This window comes from Sturnus vulgaris, chromosome 1, assembly GCF_052056855.1.
Source record: "Sturnus vulgaris isolate bStuVul1 chromosome 1, bStuVul1.hap1, whole genome shotgun sequence".
Classification (NCBI taxonomy): Eukaryota; Metazoa; Chordata; class Aves; order Passeriformes; family Sturnidae; genus Sturnus; species Sturnus vulgaris.
This window is the reverse complement of record NC_142243.1, coordinates 124,500,292-124,527,948: the sequence shown is the minus strand read 5'-3', so window position 1 is coordinate 124,527,948 and position 27,657 is coordinate 124,500,292. Positions and strand designations below refer to the sequence as shown.

General features: G+C 33.4%; 1 protein-coding gene across 1 annotated transcript in view; it reads left to right on the top strand.

The window, feature by feature from the left end:
• Window positions 1-27,072, top strand: part of TRPA1 (transient receptor potential cation channel subfamily A member 1) — a 31,557-nt gene extending 4,485 nt beyond the window's left edge. Inside the window, exons 4-27 of the mRNA XM_014883537.2 lie at window positions 1,412-1,519; window positions 1,920-2,028; window positions 2,365-2,510; window positions 3,778-3,914; window positions 6,211-6,259; window positions 9,120-9,219; window positions 10,087-10,187; window positions 11,436-11,605; window positions 11,694-11,858; window positions 12,505-12,619; window positions 13,863-14,029; window positions 14,716-14,809; window positions 15,430-15,489; window positions 16,417-16,515; window positions 17,315-17,385; window positions 17,805-17,952; window positions 18,546-18,635; window positions 18,863-19,032; window positions 21,112-21,241; window positions 21,368-21,550; window positions 22,777-22,845; window positions 23,519-23,629; window positions 24,119-24,216; window positions 25,987-27,072. Coding sequence (XP_014739023.2) covers window positions 1,412-1,519; window positions 1,920-2,028; window positions 2,365-2,510; window positions 3,778-3,914; window positions 6,211-6,259; window positions 9,120-9,219; window positions 10,087-10,187; window positions 11,436-11,605; window positions 11,694-11,858; window positions 12,505-12,619; window positions 13,863-14,029; window positions 14,716-14,809; window positions 15,430-15,489; window positions 16,417-16,515; window positions 17,315-17,385; window positions 17,805-17,952; window positions 18,546-18,635; window positions 18,863-19,032; window positions 21,112-21,241; window positions 21,368-21,550; window positions 22,777-22,845; window positions 23,519-23,629; window positions 24,119-24,216; window positions 25,987-26,218 — 2,922 coding nt within the window. The 3' untranslated portion in view covers window positions 26,219-27,072. The remainder of the gene's footprint in view (window positions 1-1,411; window positions 1,520-1,919; window positions 2,029-2,364; window positions 2,511-3,777; window positions 3,915-6,210; window positions 6,260-9,119; window positions 9,220-10,086; window positions 10,188-11,435; window positions 11,606-11,693; window positions 11,859-12,504; window positions 12,620-13,862; window positions 14,030-14,715; window positions 14,810-15,429; window positions 15,490-16,416; window positions 16,516-17,314; window positions 17,386-17,804; window positions 17,953-18,545; window positions 18,636-18,862; window positions 19,033-21,111; window positions 21,242-21,367; window positions 21,551-22,776; window positions 22,846-23,518; window positions 23,630-24,118; window positions 24,217-25,986) is intronic.
• Window positions 27,073-27,657: the final 585 nt, after the last annotated feature.

Genomic DNA, 27,657 nt, shown 5'->3' with positions numbered 1-27,657 from the left:
CATGCAGATGTGTATTTCAAATTATAATGTTCTGTTTCTTTTTTTTTACAATTGTATAGGGTGTCTTAGAAGTATTAAAAGTCTTGAAACTAGTGTATTTTTAAAATAAAAAACAGAATAAAACTAGTCAGAAAGCACAGTTCTTAGAATCAACATTATAATAATCAATTGAATGGTAGCAGAAGTAAATCTGGAATTAAAAATCACAAAAATATATTGTGAAGAAATTACTAAGGTATCCATGTTGAACCTTGTAAAACTGTGATACCTTTGAAATTTTAAGCAGCATATTTTTTTAACCATTTGTCTAAGTACAGTGAGAATGTTTTCCCTTCATAGGCTGCATAGGGTTAGAATTTTAAAAATTTTTAAAGTTCTTTAATTTTTTTAGATGAATACAACCTTAAAATTGCAACACTTCCTTTTCTCTTTAAATTTGTCTCTTTTTCTAGTTCATGCAAAAGAAAGAAACATGTGAATTCAAGACTAAGAGTTCTTTAGAAATGTTTCAGTGTCCTCCAATATTTTACAAAATCTGTATTTATTATTAATTAAGAACAATGAAATCTGAAATCAGTGACTTTTAAAATGGGCTTTATATCAGTTTCTCTGCTTTGGTTCTTTACTAAATCTGCGCTCACATTTTTCCCCCACTCTGTTGTTTATTCAAACTAAATCTCTCTTGGTTTTCATTGCCAAATTGCCTGAGAGTGATTAAATGTACCAGTTCCTCTAGTACAGAAAAAATAAATAACTGAAATTACTGAAAGACAATTAAATAAATATGTAGCTAGGGGAATAAATAAGCCAGTATGGTCATTATAATTTCCAGATCCTTTACTTCTCGGAAAGTGCTGGAAGCAGTGATAGAGATAATTGATGATACTGATAGTTCAGTGTCAGCTGTTAACATAAATACTGGAGGAGGATATCAGGACTGCAAGGTCCCAGTTTTCAAGACCCATCTCCTCTCGTTTTACTGTTCAATTGAGCAGATTCCTAACTGAGCAGAATCCGCAATGTTGCCACTTGCCAGGGAATTTTCTGTTGAAAACTTCAGTTAAAAATCCTTATTTGTAATGTGCTAGAGAAAATACTTTCTCCCATTATCGAGAAATTGTTATATCAGACTTTAAAATACTTTACAGCTACGTGCAGAGTTTAACTTAGTTACCTGGCTGCCTACTGGGAAGAACTGTACTTCATGTCTGTTAATACCTGCATTTTTCACCAGCATATTTTGGCATTCTTCTGCATTTTTTCCCTCATCTGCCAATGCATTGTAGGCTTTTGGCATGCAAAACGAGTAAGTTGCAAGGGTGCTATGAGTTGTAAACAACAAAAATTATGGAATAGGCTTTTGTTGTTGTGTTTGGCTTATGATTGACTGAATGTTTTCTTAAACATTTAGATTCTAGTCCAACATAGCAGTACAGATGTTAACTTGGAAGGTGAAGCAGGGAACACACCCATAATAGTAGCATGTTACAAGGACAATCCTGAAGCACTGACACTCCTGGTAAGTATATTCATCATCTTTTGAGATGATTCTCTCTACCCTGATGCAGTATTATTCTCTTCCTGGGTTCAGGCTTTGTGCAGTGCAGGAAGGTTAATCATGGACCTAGTGGTCAACTGGCTTTGCATGGGTACTTTACTCTTTTAAGAGGTTGTATTATATCTATAGCTTAGTGGCCAGCTTTAGTAAAAAACGTGATTTTGGAGGTCATGAGAACAGAATGAAGCACATACATTATATGGCTATAACATGCAAAAGATACTTATATATAAACTTCATAATATATATGCAACATTTAAAAAAAGGAGATAGCTACTCAGGAGATTATACCTGTAATAGTATATTCGTTTGTCAGATTTTTCTGTATTTCATTAAGCTGTACTGAGACATTATTTTTCAGATTGAAAATGGAGGAAAAATATGTAAACGAAACAAAACAGGATGTATGCCTATCCATGCAGCGGCATTTTCAGGTGCAAAAACATGTCTGGAAATTCTTTTGAAGAAAGGTAAATATAATTTTCTCAAGCAGTGAGTACCAATTTGCTGCTTTAGTTTTGAAATAACCGTGAAAAAAGAAATTATAACTGTGTTTGAATTTACAAGAAGTTATTGCAGTTATTCCTATGAGTGATTTATGCTGACAATTTTTGTATGATTGCAGCAGCAAACTAGCTGCTTTCCTGAATGTGTGTTCATCCATTGTTAAATGATAGATGTGACAGGTTCATATTTTGAGAGGGGAGAATATTATTGCATACTTAATATGCTTGTTTTGAAAGCCTTTATATCTTCTGTTATCTTATTCTCACTTAAAAAAAAATCCATTTATTTTCATCTCTCAGGTGAAGAATTGGGTCACTCTGCTAAAACCCACATCAATTTTACCAATAATGGAAAGTGCAGTCCACTTCATTTGGCAGTTCAGAGTGGTGACCTTGAAATGATTAAAATGTGCATTGAATTTGGAGCCCAAATTGATCTAAAACAGGTAAAACTCAGATTGGGCGAAATGTATTTTTGATAAAACCTAGGTATCTCTCAATCTCTGAGTGGTATGAAAAAAAGACAAGCAGATTAACATTGTTCATTTTCTCTTCCAATGCATAGCAGAGGGAGCAGCAAATGAAGTTTCTGGTTCAAATCAGGCAAAATGTGATGTTTCTTTACACAAGATACATAGCGTCATCCCTTCCCAGAAGTAGGATCTTGCAGTCTGACCCTTTCTGATAATTCTTGTCTATTCTCAGCCTTGCCTTGGCCTTTACAGTATCTTCTTTCTAAGCAAAAAAATTCGTGATACTGCTGCTGCTTCCATGGTGTAGTACTGCTGGTGTAAGGGTCTGTGCCCAGATGCCTTCATGAATAAACATTTTTTAAAATATCTATCATGAATCAAAATTTCAAGGATGAAATCAACTCATGAGAGCAAAATTAAATATAGTTTTGCCTTCTTTTATTGGTTTGATTTCTTGAACATACAGCTTTTGAATAAGATGATTTATGATGCTGATTTTGTGATGGGTAACATTTTTTTGAGAATGCTTATGGTATAGTGGAAAAGCCCCATCCAAAATTATTCTGCTCTACAAATGAGAAAGTCAAAACCCTCAGGCATATATCAAAACTGCTTAGTCCCATCTAGCTAAACAAAATTCCATTTTGGCAAATATTGTTCTATTTATCTGTATATTGCTTAATTATTTTATCAGTCTAGGTTATAATAGTTTTAGAGTATATTGAGCAATGTTATGTTTCACCTGCAGAAATGTTTATTTTAAAACTACTTCTAAGGAGGATTCCATTTTAGGAAGTAAATGGCATTTTAAAATAATGCATTTTCTGCATTTTTTATATAGAGCCATTTGTTTGCTTAATCATTTGTATTGGTCTAGATATGGTTTTCTCTAGCTTTCATTTGCTTCATCTCTTGTATTAAAGGGCGCTGCATCTGTCTGTTTTTAATTAAACTACAAAAGGTTGTTAAGAGTATAATTTTCTCAAATCTTAGGGACTTAATGTAAAGAAATAAGAATCTTTGTAGTAATCCTTTAAAACTATCTCTTCAGTCTTTTCTGGTTTTGTCACTCTCTTTAGAATTCTACTACAGTTAGAGACTAAAGCTTTATTACTTTTATAGAAATTTAGGCATTTATGAATTACAAATCCTGGGCTGGTACGCTAGTGTGTTTAATAGATTGGAAGTTAGGTTTCTGAGGTTTAAATGTTTGTATTTTGTCTTGTTTCCCCATTTATAGAATGAAAAATGCACAGCACTTCATTTTGCTGCCACTCAAGGAGCAACAGAGATTGTAAAGCTAATGATGTCATCCTATGCTGGTGAGGAATCCATAATTGATGCTGTAGATGGGAACAAGGAAACATTGCTTCACAGGTAGGAAGCTGCTGCGCCAGATTTCACTATAAATTGTGAACCATGGTATTCTTAGTTATTCCTTGCATTTGGAACACATAATTTGGAACTTCTCCATAGTATGGTAGATGGCTGTAGTGCAGTATGAAAGACTGAAAAAATTTGGTCAGAATGTTAAAAATCTCTATGCTAATATCAAAATATAAACAGTTCCAGTTACCTTGCAACTATGTCAAGGAATGGTCACTGACAGTTTGCATTGAAAATTTACTCCAGTAAAGTTGTAGAGGAACAAGTTAATGGATTTGTTTACATATTCTGACAGTGCTCTTATATAATCATTTGATATTCTCCAGAAAATGATTTAAAAATAATACCAATTGTTTAAAATAATATTTTCTTTTATTTTCAAAAAACTCTTCTACCTGATCAGGTAAAAGAAAATGGTTTTACACTTCCTTGTGACTTCAAAGTTGGAGATCGTGTTTGTGTATGTAATAATCCTCAAGACTTCTAGTCTTTCACACTCCATTAAAAACCAGAGCACTCAACTGTGGAGAAGTTTCCTGAATCTTTTTGTAGCAGAAAGGTACTTACTTAAACATGCTGGCTCCCAACTCTGTGGAATATAATATATTCCCCATCTATACATTTTTTGCAAGAAAGATAGGTTTTGTTGCATTTAACTGTAATTATTTGACAGCGTTATTCTACAAGAAGTTTTACAGTATGAAATAAGGGGTAGAAGCAGTGGAGATGATTGTTATTTGGACACAGTATAAAGTGGAATGATTCAAAGATAATTGAAGACATTAAAAGACTTTGTTGTAAAATTAGGATAATGTTTGGGTACACTTGGAAATGTTACCATGGAAGAACATGATTGAAGATAAAGTGATGACAGAATGCCAAAGCAAATCGTGCAGACACATGTACTACTTAATAGATAACTGAGATAACTGGATGCCTTATCTGTGAAAATTATTGTCCTGAAAAAAGCTTGGTGGAAAGAACAACACTATTTTAGTCCCTGTGTCTGTGAAACAGTAAAAATTATATTATCAAGAATCATCAGGAACGTAGAAAGTCACCCAAACATCTCAGAGTATAAAAAAACAGAGCAGGAACAGTGACTTGTTGAGAAACAAAGCAGCAGCAAAGCATAGAATAGGACTTGATGCTTTTGCATTCCTACTTCGTGTTTCCATCTAAATATTTCATAAAATAACTTTGCTTTTCCTTCAGACACTTTGGAATTTATTTTAGCGTTTGTGAAGCATTCAGTATTAATGTGTGGCTGGAAAGGTCTGCTATAGATAATGGAGGTATCTCTATGTATTTGGAACCATGACTTGATTTTTAAAATATGTCTTTTGAGCAACCAGTTCTAACTATAGTACACCCAATGTTTTATTACCTCTTACAATGCTAAGGCAACTGTTATCATCTGAGATACAGTACAACCTTGGAAGTGTCCTTCTGTGTTGCTTATTAAGTCAAAATATTTTGCAGAGGTCTGACTTGTTAAAACATTTTGTCTGTGTGTATTTACTGTGCTATACTTTCATGCTTAGACCAGTTTTTTCCTGTAATACATGATTAAATGCCTTACTGTAATGTAAAACTTGAGAAGACTCCAAGTGTACAGACAGCTTTAAAATATTTTTGTTAAATGACAACTTTTTATCAGTATATTTAAGTAATGCTACTGAGTATGCTCCAAATGCCCAATTTACACCAAATAGTTTGTTGTTATTTTTTCAAGCAGACTTGCCTACCACAGTCAGAATATATGTTTAGACATTGCCATTTTAACCTCACACTGGCATTATTACTCAAAATACAACCAAATTATTTTTAAATAATGAAATTAATTTGAGACTCCATGCATTCTTGGAAAAAACTGCATATGAAATTTATGGAATTCTGTATTGACTTTGCGTGGCACATGGAACGATCTGAGATCTGAAATTACTGGTTCTCTTAAAAATCAATGGTAGAATACCTCTTTACCTACCAAGGAGATCTTTGTTTCCTGCAGGGGTTTTGAATTTAATAACTGAACTGAACTTAGTTTGAAAAGAGAACTTCATGCAAAAAGAATAAAAACAGTTTATTAAGATGAATTATGTAATAAGGGTATACCTCTGTCTCTTTATTTTAAAATCGATTTATTTGAAAATATTAGAAAACAGAAAAATGTTATCCTTTGGCTTGAAACTTCTTTGTCCTTTCTAATATTACTATTGTAATTACTATTATTACTATTATTGTAATTGCTATTATTAATACTGTATTTTTGCATTTTTCTCCACAGAACAGCACTGTTTGATCATTATGAACTGGCAGAATATTTGATTTCAATGGTAAATATTTAATCAAGCAATATGTTTAGAGAGATTATTGCTATCTTTTGCTGCAGTTCTGCTAGAGAAATTCAAAAGGTAGAATGTGTTCTCATCTGACTTGCTCAGAAAAGTTTCATAAACAACTTTTACCAAATATGGTGAAGGGGTCTGGTCATCCTACACTCTTCAGACATAATAAAAAAAATTGCTGAACATGCATTGAATTTCATCTGTTTTTTTTTTCAAGAAATAAATAATTTCTTTAAAGAATGTACATATGATTAATGTGGCATCACATAGCCATATATCAAAGTTTGTGCATGATCTAGAAATATTTTTTATTCTGTGTGGTTTGGTTGTGTTTCTTCAGTGAATGATTATGAAGAACAAAGAGAAGAAATATTATCAGGGATGCTGCTGGCTATGCTCCCAGTGTCCATTTGTGCCAATTAAACCAAGGCTCATAATTAATTTGTGCCCCACTCAGCTGAGGACACTTTCAGCAATCATCAGATTTCTTTTTTGTTTTATGTGTGTTTAGGGTTTTTACTTCATTTCATGGCAATTACACTAAAAAAAATTCTCTTCTACATACAGTTTTGCTTTTCTCAGCATGTTGGTTACAGGGATTTGATTTAGTTAGAGCTAGATGTTGGGGTTACTTTTGATTCAAATATGAAATGGTGAGATTTGACTACTTAGACTTGTCTGAGAAATACAGGTACAAGTTTTTGCATGTGGAGGCTTGTGTGTACAAAACATTATATCATAAATATCTTTAACACTGCGTTTGCTAAGAACAAACTTTCACTCCTTTAGTGCCTTTGACTAGTTTGGCCTCTTCCATCGGATATTTGCTGAGGGTTTTTTTTGGCTTTTCATATAAATATGTCAGTTTTGATGCTTTAGGACTGTTTTAGTTTACCCTGTCTGGGAATAGATCAAAATGTGTCAGTTGGACTCCTCCCTCCTCCCTTGGACTCCTGGCAAGATCACGGAGTTCAGGTTCTGCTGGAGTGTACTTGAGGGTGAAAAAGAAAAGGTGCAGAAATGGTACTCCCTGAAAGGACTAGCAAATTCCAGTTCATAAAAGCTTTCCAGTTTTAATGAAGGACAACATCTATTTATTTTACGCATTAAATATTAACTAAATAATTTAATATTAAATATTTAATATTTTATTAAAAATAAATAATCAGTAATTTTACACATTTTCTTCCCTCTTTTGGGACTTTTCCCCCCTTTTGCTTCTTTCATCTTCTCTAAAAGGAAAATGAAAGATTAAATTGGTATAAATAATAATTCATATTTGCAAAATCGGCATGTTTGTTTTTATATTAATATCGGTTTAATTCATTTATGTTGATGCATTCAGAGCAATAGAAATGGAAAATCAAATGGAGTTCAGAAACTATTTTATAAACTCTTAATTCAGCTCTATCATAAATGAGGTAAATATATGTGGCAATATATAAGTTACTTCTTACTGTGATAAGTAATTATGAATGCTGCCAAATTCATTTTACTGAAAGCTGAACAATTATGTTAGCTGGTGGGAAGGTGATTAAATATTACACAAGGAACTGGAAATTGCTGCCCTGTATTCATTGAAATACATGAGACACCTGGATAAAAAAGGCCTGTTTCTTGATTAAAATAAAAAATTTAAGATATTGTCTCACCTTGTAGAAAGGTAAGTGGGGAAAGGGTATTGCATGTATTACTCCCAAATATTTAATGAACATACATTGGAAGCTCTCTGTTTCCTGTGGTAAAGTAATTATTGGACATTTATTATGAGCTACTTATTACTACATTACAGGTGTTACCATCCTAGAAAGTAAATATTGCTCAGGATTGTGATTAATTCTCTCTTAAATTAGGACTGGACCCTAAGATGATTCAAGTTAATGGAAAAACTGCCATTGATTTTTTTTTCAATCATCTTTGGATGTTATCTGAAATAAAATAGATTTTTTTTTTGTGTACTTTGTTCAACTCATCAAGTTCGACTTGCAACTCGGTATCTAGAAAAAATGGTATCTAAACCATCATAAAATATACATACATCTCATTGGTTCATTTGTGTGTATCTTCCTGCTACCTTGGCAGGATTTTTTAGATAAATATGTTTATGCTTACAGTAGTACTTTGCTGATATGACCATAGTGATACTGTGACTATAGTGACCATAATGTTCTGGCAATATGTCTCAGTGCAAAAATAGACAAAAAAAAAAAAAAAGTAGAATAAAATATACTCCATGTTGATTCAGCTTCTTTGGCATGAGAATGGACTTGGTTCAAATCACTTATGCTGAAGGATAGAAAATTAATATAGACTGAGCTATGCAGATTGAACTATACTAATTTCTGGATGCATGACTTTTTTAATTGTGTTCATACAGTGCAGAGGTTTAGGAAAATCTTTTTCTGCTAATTCTTTCATATGTAAGACCACATCATCCAAAGAGCTACAATTTTTGCATTTTTCCATAGTGTCAATTCTGGTATTTTCAAGTTAGAATTTTATATTTAGAATTTAAATACATGGAAAGGTTCTTTAACAAAAAATCATAAGCTGTAAGTTCAGCATACCTAGAAGTAGGCCAGTATTGATTTGACATCTGAATTTTTATATATAGATGACTGGACTGTGGCTGATGGTGAGAAAACCTAGTAGTTTTATAGAGAGATGTAATGCGTTTATCTATCTATCTATCTCTCTATCTATCCTTCTATCTATCGTGAAATTACTTATCTGGACTATCTGGAATTGTTAAGAATGCCTGTATTTCTTCTATTCTTATAAAGGACCTCACCATTTTAAAGTTTAATTTATTCATTGTTCACCATAAACTTGAAATTCTTTTTCTCAGGGGGCTAATATTGATAGTGTTGACATAGAAGGTCGATCCCCGCTTCTGCTGGCAACTTCCTGTGCATCATGGAAAATAGTGAATTTACTGCTTTCAAAAGGTAAAAAGGAATATACACATACTATATATATATATATATATATATACTTCCTTTGAGCAGGGTTCATTCATTTTAAAACTCTGGGTTCAGCTTCCCTCTCAATTTCAATTCACTGCTTCAGCATCCAGCCCAGGAACAGCTGAGCTGCTGAACAGCTGCACACTGCTGGTATCCCCTGAGATAAAGGAAGAATTGGTATGATGATTTCACCCCCTTCACTACAGCATGAATAGGCTATAGAAGAATGTGAATGCCATGTGTCAGCTTCTCAAGGTGGAGGTGGCACTGACACCACTTAAACAGAGCTGTGTTTCATACCAGCAATCAGTCTTTAAATGTTAAAGCCCACCGTTTAATCCTTACCTGTGGTTTTATAAAATCCCAGTCACCTTGAAAATGTTTGAGTTATATCTCTTTCATTTGCTGCATTTTGGTGCGAGTTAATGATTATTACTGTATTTCCTGATTTTCTTTAAAAGCCTTATAGTAAGTTTTGAAACAGTAAAAGGTCACTGTAGAGGTGACTATCTTCATCTTTAAATTTCCTCTTGATTTATGGGTGATCAGCGTCTTGGAATCTAATGGCCCCATAAAAAACTTAGTGCTGCAATTAAATACAAAATAAATACACACAAGAAAATTATGGAAGCTGAGTTTCAGTAGGGGTGATTTTTTGGGGGATGCAAAATTATACATTACAAGGTTTACTTGAAATAATATTTTATAGATTTATTAAAATTATTTTATAAAATTTTATAGATTAATAAACATTTGTTCAACATTTGTTCCTTTGTCTTAAACATCATTATGTACTCCCAAGAACCAACAGTTTTGAAGTTGCTGGTATTTATTTCCATATTTATTTAGGAGCAAATGTATCATTAAAAGATCATCTTGGTCGGAATTTCTTGCATTTGACGGTATTGCAGCCTGGAGGATTACAGCATCTGAATGAGAAATATCTGCAGGTATAGTAAGCATCAATTTATGTCTTTATGTTACCCTTACTAGGAAAATGTAAAGAAAAAAGTAACTACCATTTTATTTTTGTGTGTTTATAAAGATTTGTGATACTTGTTAAATAGCCCAGTGTCACAAAATTGATTTGAAGAGGTACATATCACATATCTCTCATGAAAATAATACAGTTTTCTTATTGCCAGGCAAAGGAATAACATAATCCCATAAATTATTTTGCTGTTGGGGCATTGAATAGCTCAAGAGGTAGGCAATAATATATAGAACTTTTCACTTCTATTTTCCCAGCTTGCATGCAATAAAGCCAGGAGACATGCTCATAATCAGTCAAGATCTAGAACTTTATAAATAGTTTCCAGCATATTCTGCAGATTTCCGTGGGCTAGACCATAATGAAGTCTTGGACTTGGTTTTTAAAAGTATTTCTAATATAAATTTGTATTTGGCTCTGTTGAAATGAAGCAGTTATATTGATGGAGCCCAAGCTTGCCTGAAAAAATTAAATTTTCTGGTCTCCAGAGCTCCAGAAACAACCTTTTAAATGTGAATCAAATATAACTCATCTGACAACACATGGTGAAATCTGTGAACAGCTTTGATTGTAATTCAGAATTGATTTAACATCCCTTTTCAGCAGATGTAGTGAATCAGTTTTAAAACAGTGATGATAACTCTCAGTTCTCGGCATTGACTTTCTGATTATAGATAATATTAATAATTCAAATAAGTGGTTTGGATAGTAGGAGGAGTTTTAGTGGCTTTAAGAAAGGTTGTAGGATAGTGTTAGACAAGGAAAATGGGGAAATGAAGATGACAAAGAGAAACAGTGGAAATAAATTTACACTGTAAACCAGTGAACTTCTGAGTTTTGACAGTCAGAGGTTTTACTACTGAATATAGACTATAAGACTGCCTTTATGTTTGACACAAGCCTTCTGCTGCCAGCATCGAGCTGGAATGTTGGAATGGCAGCAAAGTATTTCCTGTATTGTGCTGTGGATAGGTTGCAGTCAGGATGCAGGATGACAAACTCCTGTGTTCTTTGAAGAGTAGTGGTTTGAAAAAATGGTGACCCACAAATCAGCAGATTAAAAACTTTACTTTTACTCATTTCTTATTTTTAGATACTGCTTTAGAGTATTAATGTTATTGTTGCAAGCTATTAGAAACCATGGAGCAGAAGAGATACAGATGTAATTCTGAGCTTTTGTTTTTGGGTACTTCTTGGGGGATAACAGATGGAACATATTAAAAATCTCGTCGTGGATGAAGATAATGAAGGATGCACTCCATTGCATTATGCATGCAGACAAGGTGTGGCCCTCTCTGTAAATAATTTACTCAGCCTCAACGTTTCCATCTACTCTAAGAGCAGGGACAAGAAGTCGCCCTTACACTTTGCTGCCAGGTTAGTGGCACAGTCTAGGCAATGGAATCCAGGCCATGGTTTTCATCCCTGTGTTTTTGACATTAATTTCTTTGTGTATCTTGCAAAGCTATGGGCGCATCAATACTTGTCAACGACTTATAAGAGATATGAAAGACACAAGACTTTTGAATGAAGGTGATAAGAAGGGAATGACTCCCCTTCATCTGGCAGCCCAGAATGGTCATGAGAAAGTAGTTCAGTTTCTTCTGAAGAGAGGAGCTCTCTTCCTCTGGTAAGTATACAGATTTTCATTCATTAAGACAAAAAAAACTTATCCCCCTATATTTTATGTTCATCTGCTAGAAAGTTAATGCAATATAAATACAAATACAGTATATTAAAATAATTATTTTATTAATATATGCAAATACAAACATACAGTATAAGACCATGGTTATAAAATACTTGTAGAACAGAGAATCATGGCTAGCTGTAAAACCAAGGCTTCTAATGCTGGAGGAACTGAGGTTTCTCTAAATCCAACTGAGAGAAGAATATTGAACATTTTAATGAAAAAAAATTGGTTTGGAAATATTGCAATCATTTCAGCTTCACTTACAGGCTTGAGTAGGGTTTCTTAGGACTGGTGGTTCACAGGCATTCTGCCTTGCACTGTAAGTTCTGCTTCAGGTCAAAGATCCTCAGATCTCAGAAGCAGATGAAAAGAGAGAGATCCAAGTACTTTTATTGAGTTGAACTTTTTACTTCGGAATGGTGCATTGATCATCACCAATAGTTGACAGAAAGGATGGACATCTCTGCAGAAGCCATGCCAAAGAAAAGAGGTCTGAGTCAAAGGGGCAGGCATTTACATTCACTTTAAATTTGTAAAAAGCTTTTTTATTTATAATTTCTAATTTTATACCATTACATGTAAGTGATTATAAAGGCTGGACAGCCCTGCACCATGCTGCCTTTGGAGGATACACTCGCACAATGCAGATCATTTTGGATACTAATGTGAAGTGTACTGACAGAGTGGATGAAGAAGGGGTATGTGTAAACATTATTTTTCTTGCTTGCTCTTACTTCTAGACAAAATACCAGGGCTAGGCTATTAGTAGTTTTCCACCGTGCATTACATGTGTAATATTTTATTTTCTGTGGCAGACTCGGTGCTGTGATATTTCACCACTGTTAAAAGATTTTTGGATAAATATATGATTACTTAAATTGTCATCCAATTCTTTTAAGTGGGAGACAAGAAATATTCAAATACCCTAATAGAAAACATGAAACACTGAATGTATTAGACATGTCCCTCTTGCCCCCTATACAATGCAAGAATACCCATGTTTGTACTACATTGCTAAAATAATGCAAATTTGAAGAACTTACACAGATGTGAAAAAATCTGGTATCAACTATGGCTCATTAACATTTTTTGAAATCCACTGCACAGTGATGTCCAACAAAGACAGCATCTATCTTGCGCTGGAGTTTGGACAAATGCAGTGTGTATTAGGTCAAGACAGAACCCCTTTCTTGGATTGAAGGCCTCTTGTATGAACCTGTCCCATCAGAAATAATGAACTGTTCAGTTCCCAACACAGAAGCTGTTGCTTATTTCTCTGAAAACTGGTGTTGAAAACACTTAGAATTACTAGATTAGGAACAAATCTTGAATAAAAATTCATGAGAAGACCTAATTTCAATTCATGAGAAGTCCTAATTTCAATTTATGAGAAGTCCTTAATTTCAATCCGAAAAATCTGTGTGCATTCAGAAGACTCTCAAAAGTCAGTTTCAGTGTATCTTGATTCCTAAACCACTGATTCCTTTACTTTTATGAAAACACCAAAGAAAGAATAAATGTTCCACTTAGAAAACCGTGCCCTCAGATTTTCTTGGAGTTATTTTTGGGTGAGCACATCTGGACATAATTGGATGCTTCTCTTCTTGGTTATCAAATGCAGGTGTTCTGTGTCTGTGGATACAGTAATTTTTACCTATTTGTGACTTGCAGATTGTTCACCGTAGAACTAAAAGATATTAATGAATTGGCTTTTCTTACCTACAGTATGTTTTCTCTTCAGATTTTGCCCTACTGTAGCTGTAGACATAAAAACATGTCTATAATCTCTGTCAGAATCCCTAATATTCTAATGGTTTGTGTTGCTGGTAAAAACATTTGAGACTTGCAGCTGAGAAAAGCATCTGGCTTTTCAATGTGGGAAAGCACTGAAATGTACTTTTTTTAGTTACTCGTGTACTGCTGTACTGCTTGTCTGCACAGAACACAGCTTTGCACCTGGCTGCCCGAGAAGGACACGCAAAAGCAGTGAGGTTACTTCTCGACTATGGTGCGAAAATTCTGTTCAACAAAGCAGTAGCTTCTTTTTTCCATGAAGCAATACACAACAGGAGAAAAGATGTGGTGTCTGCTGTCATTTTGCACAAAAGGTAAAGTATACACAAAATGCTTCTTGAATTTATTTGCCCGTGTGTTTTGTTTTGGATTTCTTAAGTGAGATTAAGTTCTGAAAATCTGTAGTGTATTAAGTAAAACTGAGTACTTATTTTAAAATTTCAGAGGTTATATCCTGTTCTAATGAGCACAAATATAAAATGACATAATTGTAACTGACATCAGACATGTGGCAAGTTATTTTTCATATTACATTGAGTGTTTGGATTCTGTGTGAAAAAATGTAGAAGCCATCAGAAATAATCAAGAGATTTAATTTAAAATCATGCTTTTAAATGTTGCAAGTATTTTCAACTGTAGTTTAGAATATTTTAGGTTAAGGTATAGTGAAACCCCTCTTTTGGAATAAAGCAATAAACCATTGCCTAATGATAACATCTTTTGGTGAGAGTTACGGGAATACTGAGAGGATTTTACTGTATTTATTATTACTTGCCTAATTTTGTAACCCAAGATTCCAAAATTCATTCCAGTTTCATATTTTTTAGGAGGCCTTAGCATAGTTGAAACATTTCTGTTTAATTGATAACAGAATTTAACATGAATCATTCTTACAGAAGTGTCCAGAATATCTTACATAAAACTCAAATAATCTAAAAGTAGTTAATTTAAAACAGAAGCAATTAATTAATTTTCCATTATCTGAAATAATTTTTTGCAGATGGGAAGAAGCTGTTGTGACTTTCTCTCACTATTCCACTGCCAATAAGTGTCCTTTGCTGGAAATGGTTGAATATCTTCCTGATTCATTTAAAGTAAGTTTTCTGCACATGTTAAAGAAATGATGTCACAAAATAACCTTAGTTGTGCTGCATTCATTTTCCTGCTTGCTATGCTCACTAATATGTATTATAAAATAGAAATAAGTTCACAAAATTATTTAAATAGTATTTCAGTGATAGTCTCAGTTTGTGCAGTTCAAGTTCTTCAGTACTAGAAAAGTTTTTAGCTTCTTGAGATCGAAGAAGTTATAAAAGTAATATAAAAATTATGTATAAATGTAATGAAAGTTATAAATGAATTGGGTTCAAAATCATCTGAGATATTTTCACTCTCTTAGCTAACTGCTAAATGACACAACAGAAATGGTTTTGGGTTCTTTTAAATAGCAAGTGACTTGGTGTGTATGTATTCATAAACTATTCACTCTTCATACTTGTAGAGTGTAGCCTGGTAAACTTAATATATATTTAACTCCTGCACGAAAATTCTGGAATTTTATGTCTTCAAAACATACATCATAAAATCTGACTGAGTCATCACTTCTGTTAGCTGATCATTGTAATTGACAGTCATTTTCTTCTGGTCTAAACACATTCTTTCTGTTGAACATTGTCTATATCACCTTAATTCATTTTTCTGTTCATCTGCAAAGCTGGTGTTGGACAATTGCATAATTGAGTCGTCAGAGGAAAAGACAAGTCGAGATTTCTATGTGAGTAGATGAAAAAGTCTGGGAAAGTACACAACACATATATTTTAATGTACATGTCAAGCTCATTTGTGTAAGGTACAGTTGTAGATAAATCTCAGATTTTAACACAGAACACAGGAGATCTTATTTTATTTTTTGGACTGTAAATACTTTGAAGTTCAGTTTCTGTAATCTTCATAATAAATGTGACATAAAACTTCTACTTCTACAATCCATAAACTGTATCTTTGCTGTGTTAATTTTTGCAATCAAGCTGGGTATCTGAGGTTATGGATATTTCAAAATAGCAGTGAGAGAAGACACAATATCTATTTATGCATATCAAAAGTATGCTTATAATAAGTAGTGCAATTGTGATCAATTATTTAGAATTCAGCATGTTTCTTTGTTTTGTAAATACTTGTCCAAAATCTTAAGCAGTAGATTGCTTTTAATGCTAGGCAGACATGAATGCTCTCCAGTTATGTTGCCTTTGAAATCATATTGAAAACCACCTTATTAATGATTATATTGGATTGTGTCCACATCATTAACAGAAAACATGCAAATTTTTTTTGCAACTGTGTATTTTCTTTATATTGTATTCTCAAAGCCATATAACTTTTAAAGACAAACTTTTCTTTAAAGTCACCAATAAAACAAATCACAGTTATGAAAATGATCTTTCTTAATAGTAATATTTTAGGAAGAAATGTGCACTTTTTATTTTACAATTCAAAATGTCTGTTTGTTTAACATCTTGCAGTCCCAGATGTGTATCTTGATTGCATGTGTTCAGCTAATGAATATACATCTTGATCCTGACTACCTTGGCACAATGTGCTTTTTTTTCTCTAAAGGATAACTTTTGTTGTATTAAGAATATAATCTATGACTGAGATAATAATTTGAAGTATATTTAAATTCTGGTGTATGTGTGTTATATAGATTGAATATAACTTCAGATATCTTCAGTGTCCCTTGACACTTAACAAGAAATTAAAGGATGATGAAGATATTTTCTATGAACCACTTACCACTTTAAATGTAAGTTCTGGTTTTACTCTGATATCATTGCCTGCTGTCTTGGTTTAGTTAAATACAAGAGTTTTGAATTTTTCATCATAATATTTCTTCTCCAATGCCCATAACTCTGTATATTAAAACCATATTGAAATTAAGTGTGGGCCAAAGTTCTAAGTAGCAAATAAAATTTATTTTAGGTTTAGATAAATCTATGAATGCTCAAGATATTGTGCCGTATGTGCAGGTAGTACATTAATGAAAACCACTCTGCAGTCATTGCAGTGACCATGCACTGGAATGTAAGGCACTGAAAACCAGACAAGTTGATTTGTTTCATATACTAATTGCAAAATACTTATGATGCCTGAAACAAATTTGCTGGTTTTTGCATTGTCAATCTGTTCTCTCAGTCTTTGTCAGAAAATGTTTTTATAAGAAACTTTCTGGCTTATTATGCATACTTTTTGTGATTCCTCTTTGCAATTAGTTGTTATACTATCTAATAATAAAGAAACAAATTATTTTCTCATTAAATGTAAAAGCGTGGTCTCACAGGTGTAGTTGAAAATAGTCTGTATAATTTTTGAAGCTTGAAATAGAATAACAGAGCCCCAGCAGAGAAGCTGAATGCCTTAGCAGGCAGAGAGGGCAAGATGGTGATGGGTTTGGGCCAGAGTGCTTCATCAAATGGACTTTGCAATGCCTTACACACATTTTACTTTTCATTAGGCTAACAGTCAGGTAAAAAAGGTGGCCTAGCCAGTTTTGTAGGCACTTTTAGATGAATTAAGTTTGACCCTTCTGTATTTGTGTTTTGTAGGCCATGGTGCGCCACAATCGCATGGAGCTGCTCAGTCATCCTGTGTGTAAAGAATATTTGCTTATGAAATGGTTGGTCTGTTTTAATGGATATAAAATATAATACATGTCAAGATAAAGATTATTGTGCCTGAAAGTTGTTTATTAAAATGTGCATATTTATAGAGTTGACTGAGAAAATGTCTTTTTCCATAAAGTGCAACTTAGTATTTAGAAGATTTTTTGATTTTTACAATGAAGACAACTACTATCTTTGTTTCCTCTTTATTGCAAAAATATATAATAAGTTTGTCAAGTTAAAAATGAAAAGAACAGTATTTCGGGGTGGCAAATACATCTTTGTCCACATAAGTGATGAACACATTCATCACAAAGTGACATTTCAATAAATGTTTATTCCTTCATCTTCAAGATATTATTGACTGTTAAATTTGAATGTGTGCTCTTCTAAATTTGAAAAGTGTTGTAACTTTGACATTCTCACTTTCAAGGATGGCCTATGGGTTTCGAGCACATCTAATGAATTTAGGCATATATTCTCTTGGTCTCATCCCACTGACTCTTCTGGTCACTCACATACAACCAGGAAGACCTTTGAATGGAACAGAGTTCTATGAAGCAAGACCATTAGAATATGAGGTACTTTTATTAGTAGTCACAATATGTTTAGGATTTTCATAGCAAAAAGTTATGATTATTTAAATAATTTCTAGATTAATTTAAGATATAGCAACTCTAAGGAATAAAATAGAAGTATATATTTTTAAACATTCAGCAGCAACCTCTTCAGATAATTTTCAGTTCTTGTTTCTATTTTTATTTTTTTCTGAGAAATTTGTATTTAGTACATGGTTGCTTCAGTTTTTTTCCCTGAAGTGAACAATATTTCTTTAATATTGAAGAAAAAAGATTCACACGAGAGAAAAGGCATAGAACTGAAACAGGGACTCAAAAAGGATATGCTACTAGAAATATGAAATAAAATAAACTCAAGAGATATAAAAGATTCCTGAGGATATCCTGATATATGAAAAAGTCATGAGACAACCCAACCCAGTACATAGATTTCACAATAAATATTAGTAAAACAGAATTTAGACAGTAATAAGTATATGACACAAGCTAACAGGGTTACTTAACTTGGCAGTATAATGTATATATAATAGGAAGAGATGAAATGAACATTCCTTTAATAATTTCTCTTTTTTTTTGTGTCCTGATTTTTGTTTCAGGACTCATACTTCACAAGGGTGTGTATGTGTTTAGTTTTAATTATGAGTTTACTGGGCATCTGCAAAGAAATATTTCAGCTGATTCAGCAGGTAAGTACATAGAGAAATACCATTGATCAGACAGTGTGCTTGCATGGCAGTTTTTATGATACTGAAATTAATGTGTTTTTTCCTGATTAGAAGGGAAATGCAAATTTATACTTTTTAATTTATATATATAAAGATTAAAATTGTGAAGAAAATTTAAATAGTGTATTGAATTCAGTGTTTCATGATGGATGACTTGTAAATATTAACCTTTCTCTCTTAAATCCTAGAAATTGAAATATTTGCTGGATTACTCCAATCTACTGGACTGGACCATTTATACTACAAGCATAATTTTTGTGTCTTCTTTATTTATTAATACACCAGCTCATTTGCAGTGGGAATGTGGAGCAATTGCTGTATACTTGTCTTGGATGAACTTCTTGCTTTATCTTCAACGGTAACATTTTTTTACGGGCTTTGCAATAAAATATTTTAATATTTTCAGATATTTTACATATCCTAAACTGTGACTGATCAAGTTTGAGACTCTCATGTTGTATTTTTATTTTTTTCAAACTATACAAGTTTCCAGATTAGGAGCATAGGAACTTTTTATCTCTGATGGACTATAAAGTCATTTTCAGTCTTTTTCATGTAGAGCATCACAACATATGTTATAGCAACTATAGAAATAACAATATTTATTTTAATGTTAATTAAGCATGGCTATGCTTAATTTTATAAGTTTTAAATCATCTTTCATTAAACTGTATTGACTTTGACTTTAAAAGAGCCCAAAAGGATATGAATTATGAAAGATGTAAGGCAGTCAGGTTTTATGAGTAATACCTGGGAGAAGGTAAATTCTTTTATCATTTCCCATATTAAATAGCACATGGCACTTCTTTATACCATAGTATCTTGTAAAAGAATTACGATGGATGTTATTATTTCTTCAGCTGACATTATGTCATTATGTCATTATTGCTCTTAATTATCTTAAATCTTGTCCCTGGTACAATAGTGTCCAAGAATTGTAACCTGCAGGAGAGCTGGGTGGAGGGAAAAATAGCGTGGGTGTAATGCTTTAGACTAATAAATTAAACATTTGGGCCTGACCAAGACTGCATGTGGTAACACTGCATAGATGTTCTTCTGATTCTTATTGTATATATGCACTAATCACCCCGTGAAGTCTTGCAGACAGACAAACACAACATTTGCTGATTATTTCAGGGTTGTTTTACTGTAGCAGGGATGTTTAAGGACACGGTTTGTAAACAGAGTTAATGTCAAAGAGAGTACCTTTATGGTCTTGCTGCAAACCTCGTCCTCCCTGTGTGTGACCTTAGATGAGTAATAAATGGGTGTGTCCTGTCTGCTCTGGGCAAGATGGGGATTGAACCTAAACAGTAAAAAGTAAACAGATGATTGCATAACCCTTCTTCTGCTGTTGGAGGAAATGCCTTCCTGGCCTGACTATTTTTTCAAGTGTGTAGCAATAGAACTTTACACATGATTTTTCTAACTCATTCGGACTGCCTTTTCCCAAAACAACCTGTGATTCCATTGAATTCAACTGAATTTTGCCTAATAAATGCCTAATAATTAGAGATTTCTTTCCAGCTTGACCTTTTCAGTCTTGCACATAATGTTTCAGAGTGAAAGACAGGCATAGGTATTTTCACAGTTGCTACTGTAGTAGCATAAAAGAAAATCTCATGGTCCCTAGATTCGAGAGAGGACATAAATTCCCAAGTTCAGGTTTGAGAGAAAAAGTAATTTAATCTGCTTTATGATAATTCCTGTTCTGAGATTTAGTCTTTGTGTTAACCAAGAATAGGAGTGGTTTGCCAACAACAGACTGCTGTTGGAAACACAGAAGTCTTAAAATGATGCTATTCTCCTTCTCTTCCTGAGCAGTGTGTTTCTTTTTGTTTGTTTTCCATTTGTATGACACTAAAACTACATAACATCATTTGTTTCACATCTTATAAAAAGTGAAATCTTTTAAATCAGTTGTGTAGCTGCTATGTGGATTATGGTGCCAGTTGTCCTTTGTTCTGGTTGCTACTTTGCTTTGAGAAGCAGAAAAAAGTTGGATAATTTGCTAAAGTTTTTATTCTGAATGCAGCAGTGGTACAATACTGCACTGCCTATGCCTATGGAGAGAACAAACATTATCCATGAAAAATAATACCTTGAAAATTTTTCTTGTGCATTAAAAGATAAGATTATGCAGTTTAAGTTGCTGTGAGTAGGATCACTTGCACACTTTTGGATGTGAAAGTAGAACAGGTTTGTTGCCATAACAGAATCTCTGAGAGAGGCACTGTCTCTTTCCACAGGTGAAAACCAGCATTACTTACTGCCTTACATAAATAACTGCAAGAGACTCTAACTTCAGTATTTAATGGTTTAGAGGTAGACTTGGCAGTGCTAGATTAATGGTTGGAGTTGATTATCTTAAAAGTCTTTTCCAAACTAAGCGATTCTATGACTGATTCTATATATTTTTTATTTACTTATTGTCTAGATTTGAGAACTATGGAATCTATGTTGTGATGTTCTGGGAAATTTTGAGGACTTTGATTCGGATTGCTGTGGTTTTCTTTTTCCTGATACTGGCCTTTGGGCTGAGTTTCTTTGTCCTTTTGGGTTCACAGGTTAGTTCAATTACATAGTTAAGTTTTTATCATTATAAATATTATCTTTGTCTAAAGCATCTCAAGGCTTTATTTACAAATTTAATCAGTTGGGTTTTTTCTTTATTTTGATATTTCTTTTTGCAGCAAACGTACAGCACACCTCTGCTTTCTGTAATGAAGACATTTGCAATGATGCTGGGAGACATTAATTACCATGATGCATTCCTTGATCCTTTACTAAGCAGTGAATTGCCATATCCATTCCTGAGTTACACAGTTCTTATTATATTTACCTTGCTTATTCCAATCCTTCTTATGAACTTGCTAGTAAGTAAGCTATTTATTATTATACAAAAGTGGTTAAACAAAATTATATACAGAGAGTTCTAGCACATGGAATTACTTCAGTTAAGTGACTGCCATTCATTATTTAATAGATATTTTCAGTAACATGTTAAAATGTCCCCATTCTCTGCACATTTTTCCATCTATTTTACTGTTCTGGGTATTTTCCCACAGCTGACTTCTACAGGAGTATCCTGTATGTCTTTAGGTAATAACTGTCATGGAATTTGAATTGGAGCTGCAACATATTATTCTGAGGTCTTGATAAAGAAAACTGGGGAGCCTTAGACGCTGTGTCACACCCACACAGGAGACAGAGACAGACACCTCACACCAGGTTGCATGAACGGCAAAAGACTACTTTATTTACATCAGGTGTCTATTTAAAGACATCTTACAATGATCATGGATTGGACAGTGCTGGAAGAATCTCTGCCTCCAATTGGCTTGTTCCAGTGTCCATCCATTCTTTCTTCCTCCAGGAGGAATGCAAACACTCTCTGTTTATTAGAAGGGTGTGTGAGAAAGTACAAAGGAATGTTTAAACATCAGAAGGCGAAGAACAGAAGCAACAGGGAGCAATGATTTTTGTTCAATGCCTTCTTATATCATAACCTAACACTAACAATAATTTAAATAAAAAAAAAATTAAGCCCCAAAAGCTCAAACTCAAATCTTCATTGCACACAAAACAGCAATCAGAAGTAGTGTTAGAACTAACTAACAAACCTGACCTAAATGTTAAGAATCAGAAAACATGATCATGGTGAAAAGGGGGAAAATATGTAATATATCTTCAGCCATGTTCCATTGATTACATTTTATTTAGGAAGTCACATTTTCACATGAACTGAGCAATAAAAATCAAACAGCTCATGTTTCTTAAAGTTGTTTTTTGCTGCCATGATCTTACTCAATCAAGAGATCAACAGGTTTCTTAACAATACAGCAGTAATGAAGAATATAAAAGAAAGGATGATATTCTTGATAAAAGTAGCTCTTTAGGGCCTTACCAATAGAATGTTGTCAGTAAAAACACTCTAAATTTATTGCTACATATTTTTCAAATATGCAAAAAATGTTTTGAGGTTCAAGTGAAGAAATAATTTAACTCTGGAATATTTTTTTTATTTAAATATGAATGAGAAATACAATTGAAATCACAGACTACAAAAAAAAGATAATGAAATATTTCTTTTCTTTTCTAGATTGGTTTGGCTGTTGGTGATATCGCTGAAGTACAAAAATATGCTGCATTGAAAAGGATTGCAATGCAGGTGAGTAACACACCATGAAAGCATCAAATATTGGAATTACATATCATTGCTAGAATGCCATTTAGATAATTAGTTGATTTGTCATCACATTCCTAACTATCTTAAGATATCTGTAAAGCAAATTGGTGAACATGACATCTTATTCTGAATCTCATTTTCACTCATATGAGTCATTGCCAAGGAAGAGTGCAAGCAAATGCATTTTTCAGGAAATTTCAACCATCAGTTGAAACAATTCTTGTTTGAGCAAAAACCAGAATCTCAAAATCAGTCACTGTAATACTTGAAATCACAGTTGCCTTTAGTAGAGAACCCATGCAGTGGAAAGAAGGTACACAAAAATCAAAAGGATACCAAATTCATTCTGCCATACTAAATTCTGATTAGTATTAGATTATTAGATAATCTAATAGATATCTAATAGATAATCTATTAGATTAGATCTGAAAATAATGCACATCTATGTGGAGCAATTAATTCTGCTAAAATACTCAATACTGGTTTGACTATGTAGTTTTAGTGTCTGAGCTGGACTATTCAAATATGATACCACTGTCTGCAGTGTGGGGTAGCACTAGTGAATTTAATATAATGGCATGATGGTTATTTTCACGTATAATGTGTATTTATCTTAACACAACATATCTCATTCTAAATGCAAAACTACATTTAGGTAAATCTCCACACCAACTTGGAGAAGAAGCTGCCGTTTTGGTTCTTGAGTCGGGTGGACCAGGAATCAATCACTGTGTATCCCAACAGGCCGAGATACTGTGGATTTATGGTAAGGTGGTGAACGTTAGAGAGAAAGGTTCTTACCAAAAAGGGATATGATTGAGTTTGTACATACATTGCTAAGACTCAATCATTAACTGATGTCGAGGGAATTATGATTAGACCTTTACAAAGGTCAGTGAAATTGATAAATCAGTTTCAGTGCAGCTGTATTCAAATAAAATTATTGTTTAAATACTCAGTGAACTGTAACTTTATGAAGTGAGACAGGCTACAAAAAATGTTCAGATAAAAGGTAGAATTACTCCCTTTGGGTTTATCTTCTTTTATTTATTTTCTTTCCATTTCGGCTGTTGTTGATACACTGAATTGTCTTACAAAACAAATTTTGCAAAACAAATGTTTTAATAAACGAAAAAGTAACATCATAACAAAAAGTCTCCTCAGTCTTAACACTGTGTGAAGACTTACCATTCATATATTTAATCTGTTGTCATACTATAGGATCTATTTAAGTTTGGTTCCATGTTTTGTTTAGAGTGTGTTCCAGTATTGCTTCGGGTGTGAGGACTCTACCACGTATGCACAGAGCCCTGATACAACACTAGAATTGGAAGTTCTGAAGCAGAAATACAGGTATTTTTGGTGATATTTTACAGCTGTAAAAATAAGTAGAACCAATGTTACAAACATACTCCTATTTAAAAATAAAAAAAATGTAAAGCTCCATACTGTATCTAAAAAGCAAAAATTCAGTGTCCCCAGCCCAAACCAACAGAGCCTATAGCTCATTAAAGTAATCTGAAGGAATGGAGAAGATGCATTTTCATTTTAGAGATTTGCAAGTGGAGGTTTTCAAGGGTTATTTGGAACTCCCTAGCAATGTAATTCCAGTTGGTTTGGAATTATACACAATCTATTACTGACTTTTCCCTGGTCTAATAGTAAATCAGATTCAGATTGTTTCCCCAAAGATGGATTGGTGTCTTGACTCTCACTTGAACCAATCATGTTTTCCAAAGCCTTGGAAGGAATTATTTGTACTTTCTTGATAGCAACATATCCATAAGAATGGTTTCAAAAAAGCTTTCTGTGAATGTACAGCTAGAAAAATATATTATTTCTCACTCACTCTCACTTTCCCCTGCACTTTCTTCTCTCCATTTTTTCCTTTTGTTTTTTTTTAAATCTGCCAAAGTTTTGTCTTCCTGCACAGATTCAGATTGAATATTTTTTGAGTGAAAGACTCAGCAAGAGTTGAAAGAGGGTGAGACTACACCCTAGAGATACAGGCAAATCATGGACTTTAGCAAGTTTTTCTTCAAACACATTCTACATCAATGTATTATAAAACAGACTCTTCATTGGTTGGGATTTTTTTCCTACAGAGAAGGAAGAAAACTATAATTTTATAAAATTATTTGCAATAGAAAACTTGTGACCATATCATTATGGAAAGTAATTTTTCCTACTCTGAAAATATTGACTGAAAACTCTTACTGTGTTGCCAGTGTGTTTTTATTATCAGAGTTCAAAACAGAGTTCAGTTACTACTGGAGCTAATGTCAGTGCTGGGTGTATGTATTTTTGTGTTTTGGTTTGGGGCAGGGATTTCTTTTGCTTCACATTTTGATTCTTGTGGTTTTCACATATTTTAAGATCTATTACCATTTCTCATTAAAAAAATTAAAAACCAAGTGAAAAACCTAACTACATCTAAAGCCCCCCAGCTGTTCTTCATAAAGAGCCTTTTCAGTCCCACTAGATTTCATGTTGTAATTTTGTGAGTCTAGGCATTCAGAAAAGTAGATTTTCAAAACACCTGTTTGGTAGTTTTAAAAAGACAGTTTCTAGTCACATTTCCCATTTCTTTCACTGTTTCTTTGAAGATAACAGATACTGTGTTCTGTATGTGTGATGCTAACGTAGTTTAACTGCTTAATTGCATCAATTACTCTTTGGATAGCAGTTTGAAAAAGATCAGTAAATGCCTCATCAGTATTTCTCATATGATGTAAAAGTAGTTGTGAATTTCACTCAATGTTTTTGGTTGCTTAATTGCCATTGCAACTCTGGCTTTTTTCTTTCCAGACAAGGAAATAGGTCAGTAGGAAAAACTTTTGATACAGCAGTCAACAACTTTATTTTTAGAAAGAAGTTGCTTCTACCTTAACTATATATTAAGTTAATTTTCATAAGAACCATGGATTTGTTCTTTAATCCTATTTCCTGTAACATGGACAAGTATTTCATCTTGAAGAATTAAATGTATTCTAGATAATTGTCTTTGTTAGTAGAAGGGTTAAGTACTGTCAATTTTTGCATCTGTAATTTTAATGACTTAAATGTCCTTTGAAATCAAATGACAAAGCCTGATGCATATTTGTTTGTTTGTTTGCTTTTTAGACTCAAAGATATATCAACATTGTTGGAAAAGCAACATGACCTCATTAAACTGATCATCCAAAAAATGGAGATAGTGTCAGAGGCTGAGGATGAAGACAGCAACGATTTATTTCAACACAAATTTAGGAAAAGGCAGTTAGAACACAAGAATAGTAAATGGGATACAGTGTTAAAAGCTGTTAAAACAAATGTGCCTAACCCAAGCACAGAAAAGAACAATACCTTCTTCTAGACTTGGCTATGATATTATGTTGTATTACCATTTTGTTCTACTTTAGGGTCACTTCTCTCATTGTCTTTACATAATGTCAATGTGATACATGTACTCAAGTATAAAAAAAGGCCAGATCCAAAACCAGGATGCAGGTGCTCAAAACAGTATTTATGGAGACTCGAGATGTCTACATCCAAAACTGTGATCCTAAAAGTGACTGGCTAATCAGGAAAGTGCCTAACTCAACAGAGGCCAGCCTTGCTGTCCTGGCAGTCCCAAGGCTTCTGTCCAGATCTGTTCCTGGATTTGGCCCTAGTACACTTAGGTCTGTATGTAATTACATTGTTTTCTGTTACGAATATTTTTAGAATTTCTAAATTTTTAGAAATTAGATTCTAGCCATTTATTATTCAGATGTTTGGAGAGAGCCAGTGGGCTTTATGTAGCTTAAAGAAAAAGTACAAAACTAATTTGACAGAGTGCATTGGAAGTTTTGCTGAGTAGGGACTGCAGGATCAGGCCTGAAAAGTAGGAAATAAAGGATCATGAAGTTGTAATGTAAGGGAAGAACTACTTTCTTTTCTAGATAAGTGGAACCAATTCACAGTTGGATCATTTGTACAAGCATGCATATAGCAATGATAAAATGACATGTTTAATATTAGTCACTTAAAAGCTGTCCTTATACTAGTAATGTGATTTTGGCCTTCCTGATAATCTAAAACTGATCTTGCTACTTTAATTTGCACTTTGGTTTTATTATTCATTTACTGAATATTCAGTGCATTATGTAATATATGGTAATATATTAAATTTAGAAATAAACATGGATTAAAATGTGCTTAAGTACCCGAATATATTTGTTTCAAAACCAGTGCTAATAAACCAGTTATGACTATGCATTATGGTAAGACTCTGTGGTCTGCTTTTGAATTCAGACATTTTCTTTAAGAACTTGGTATACATTAGTTCTTCTCATAAAAAACAATTGTTATTCCTGTTTATTTAAAAGGTAGTCACCAGAAGGTAATTCACATTGTACAGAACTTTTCCAGTCTTCAGAAAACACAGGAAGATGCACTGTAAATTAGTGTGACTTGTGCCTTAAAATTGCCACAGATGTTCAGTAGGCAAAATTCTTTCTCACCCAACTGCTCTATCCCAGCTTTGAGACTTTAAATCCTTGACAGGTAAAATAGAGAAAGGAGGAGCAGCTCTGCTCCAGGGCCAAGACTGGTATGAGACAGTGAAACAGGGAGAGAACATGTAAGCAGAGTCAGAGCAGAAAAAGTAAAAATATAACTACAGTCTCTGAAATTGTGTGGCCCCTAAAGCAGATCTATTCCTGTGAATAAACTGTTCGGTTTTTCTGCACTGGTGTGCATCTGCAGCTCCCTCTGTCAGTAGAAAGAAAGGCCAAGTTCTCAGGATAGGGCTGAAAAGTGTGATAACAATAG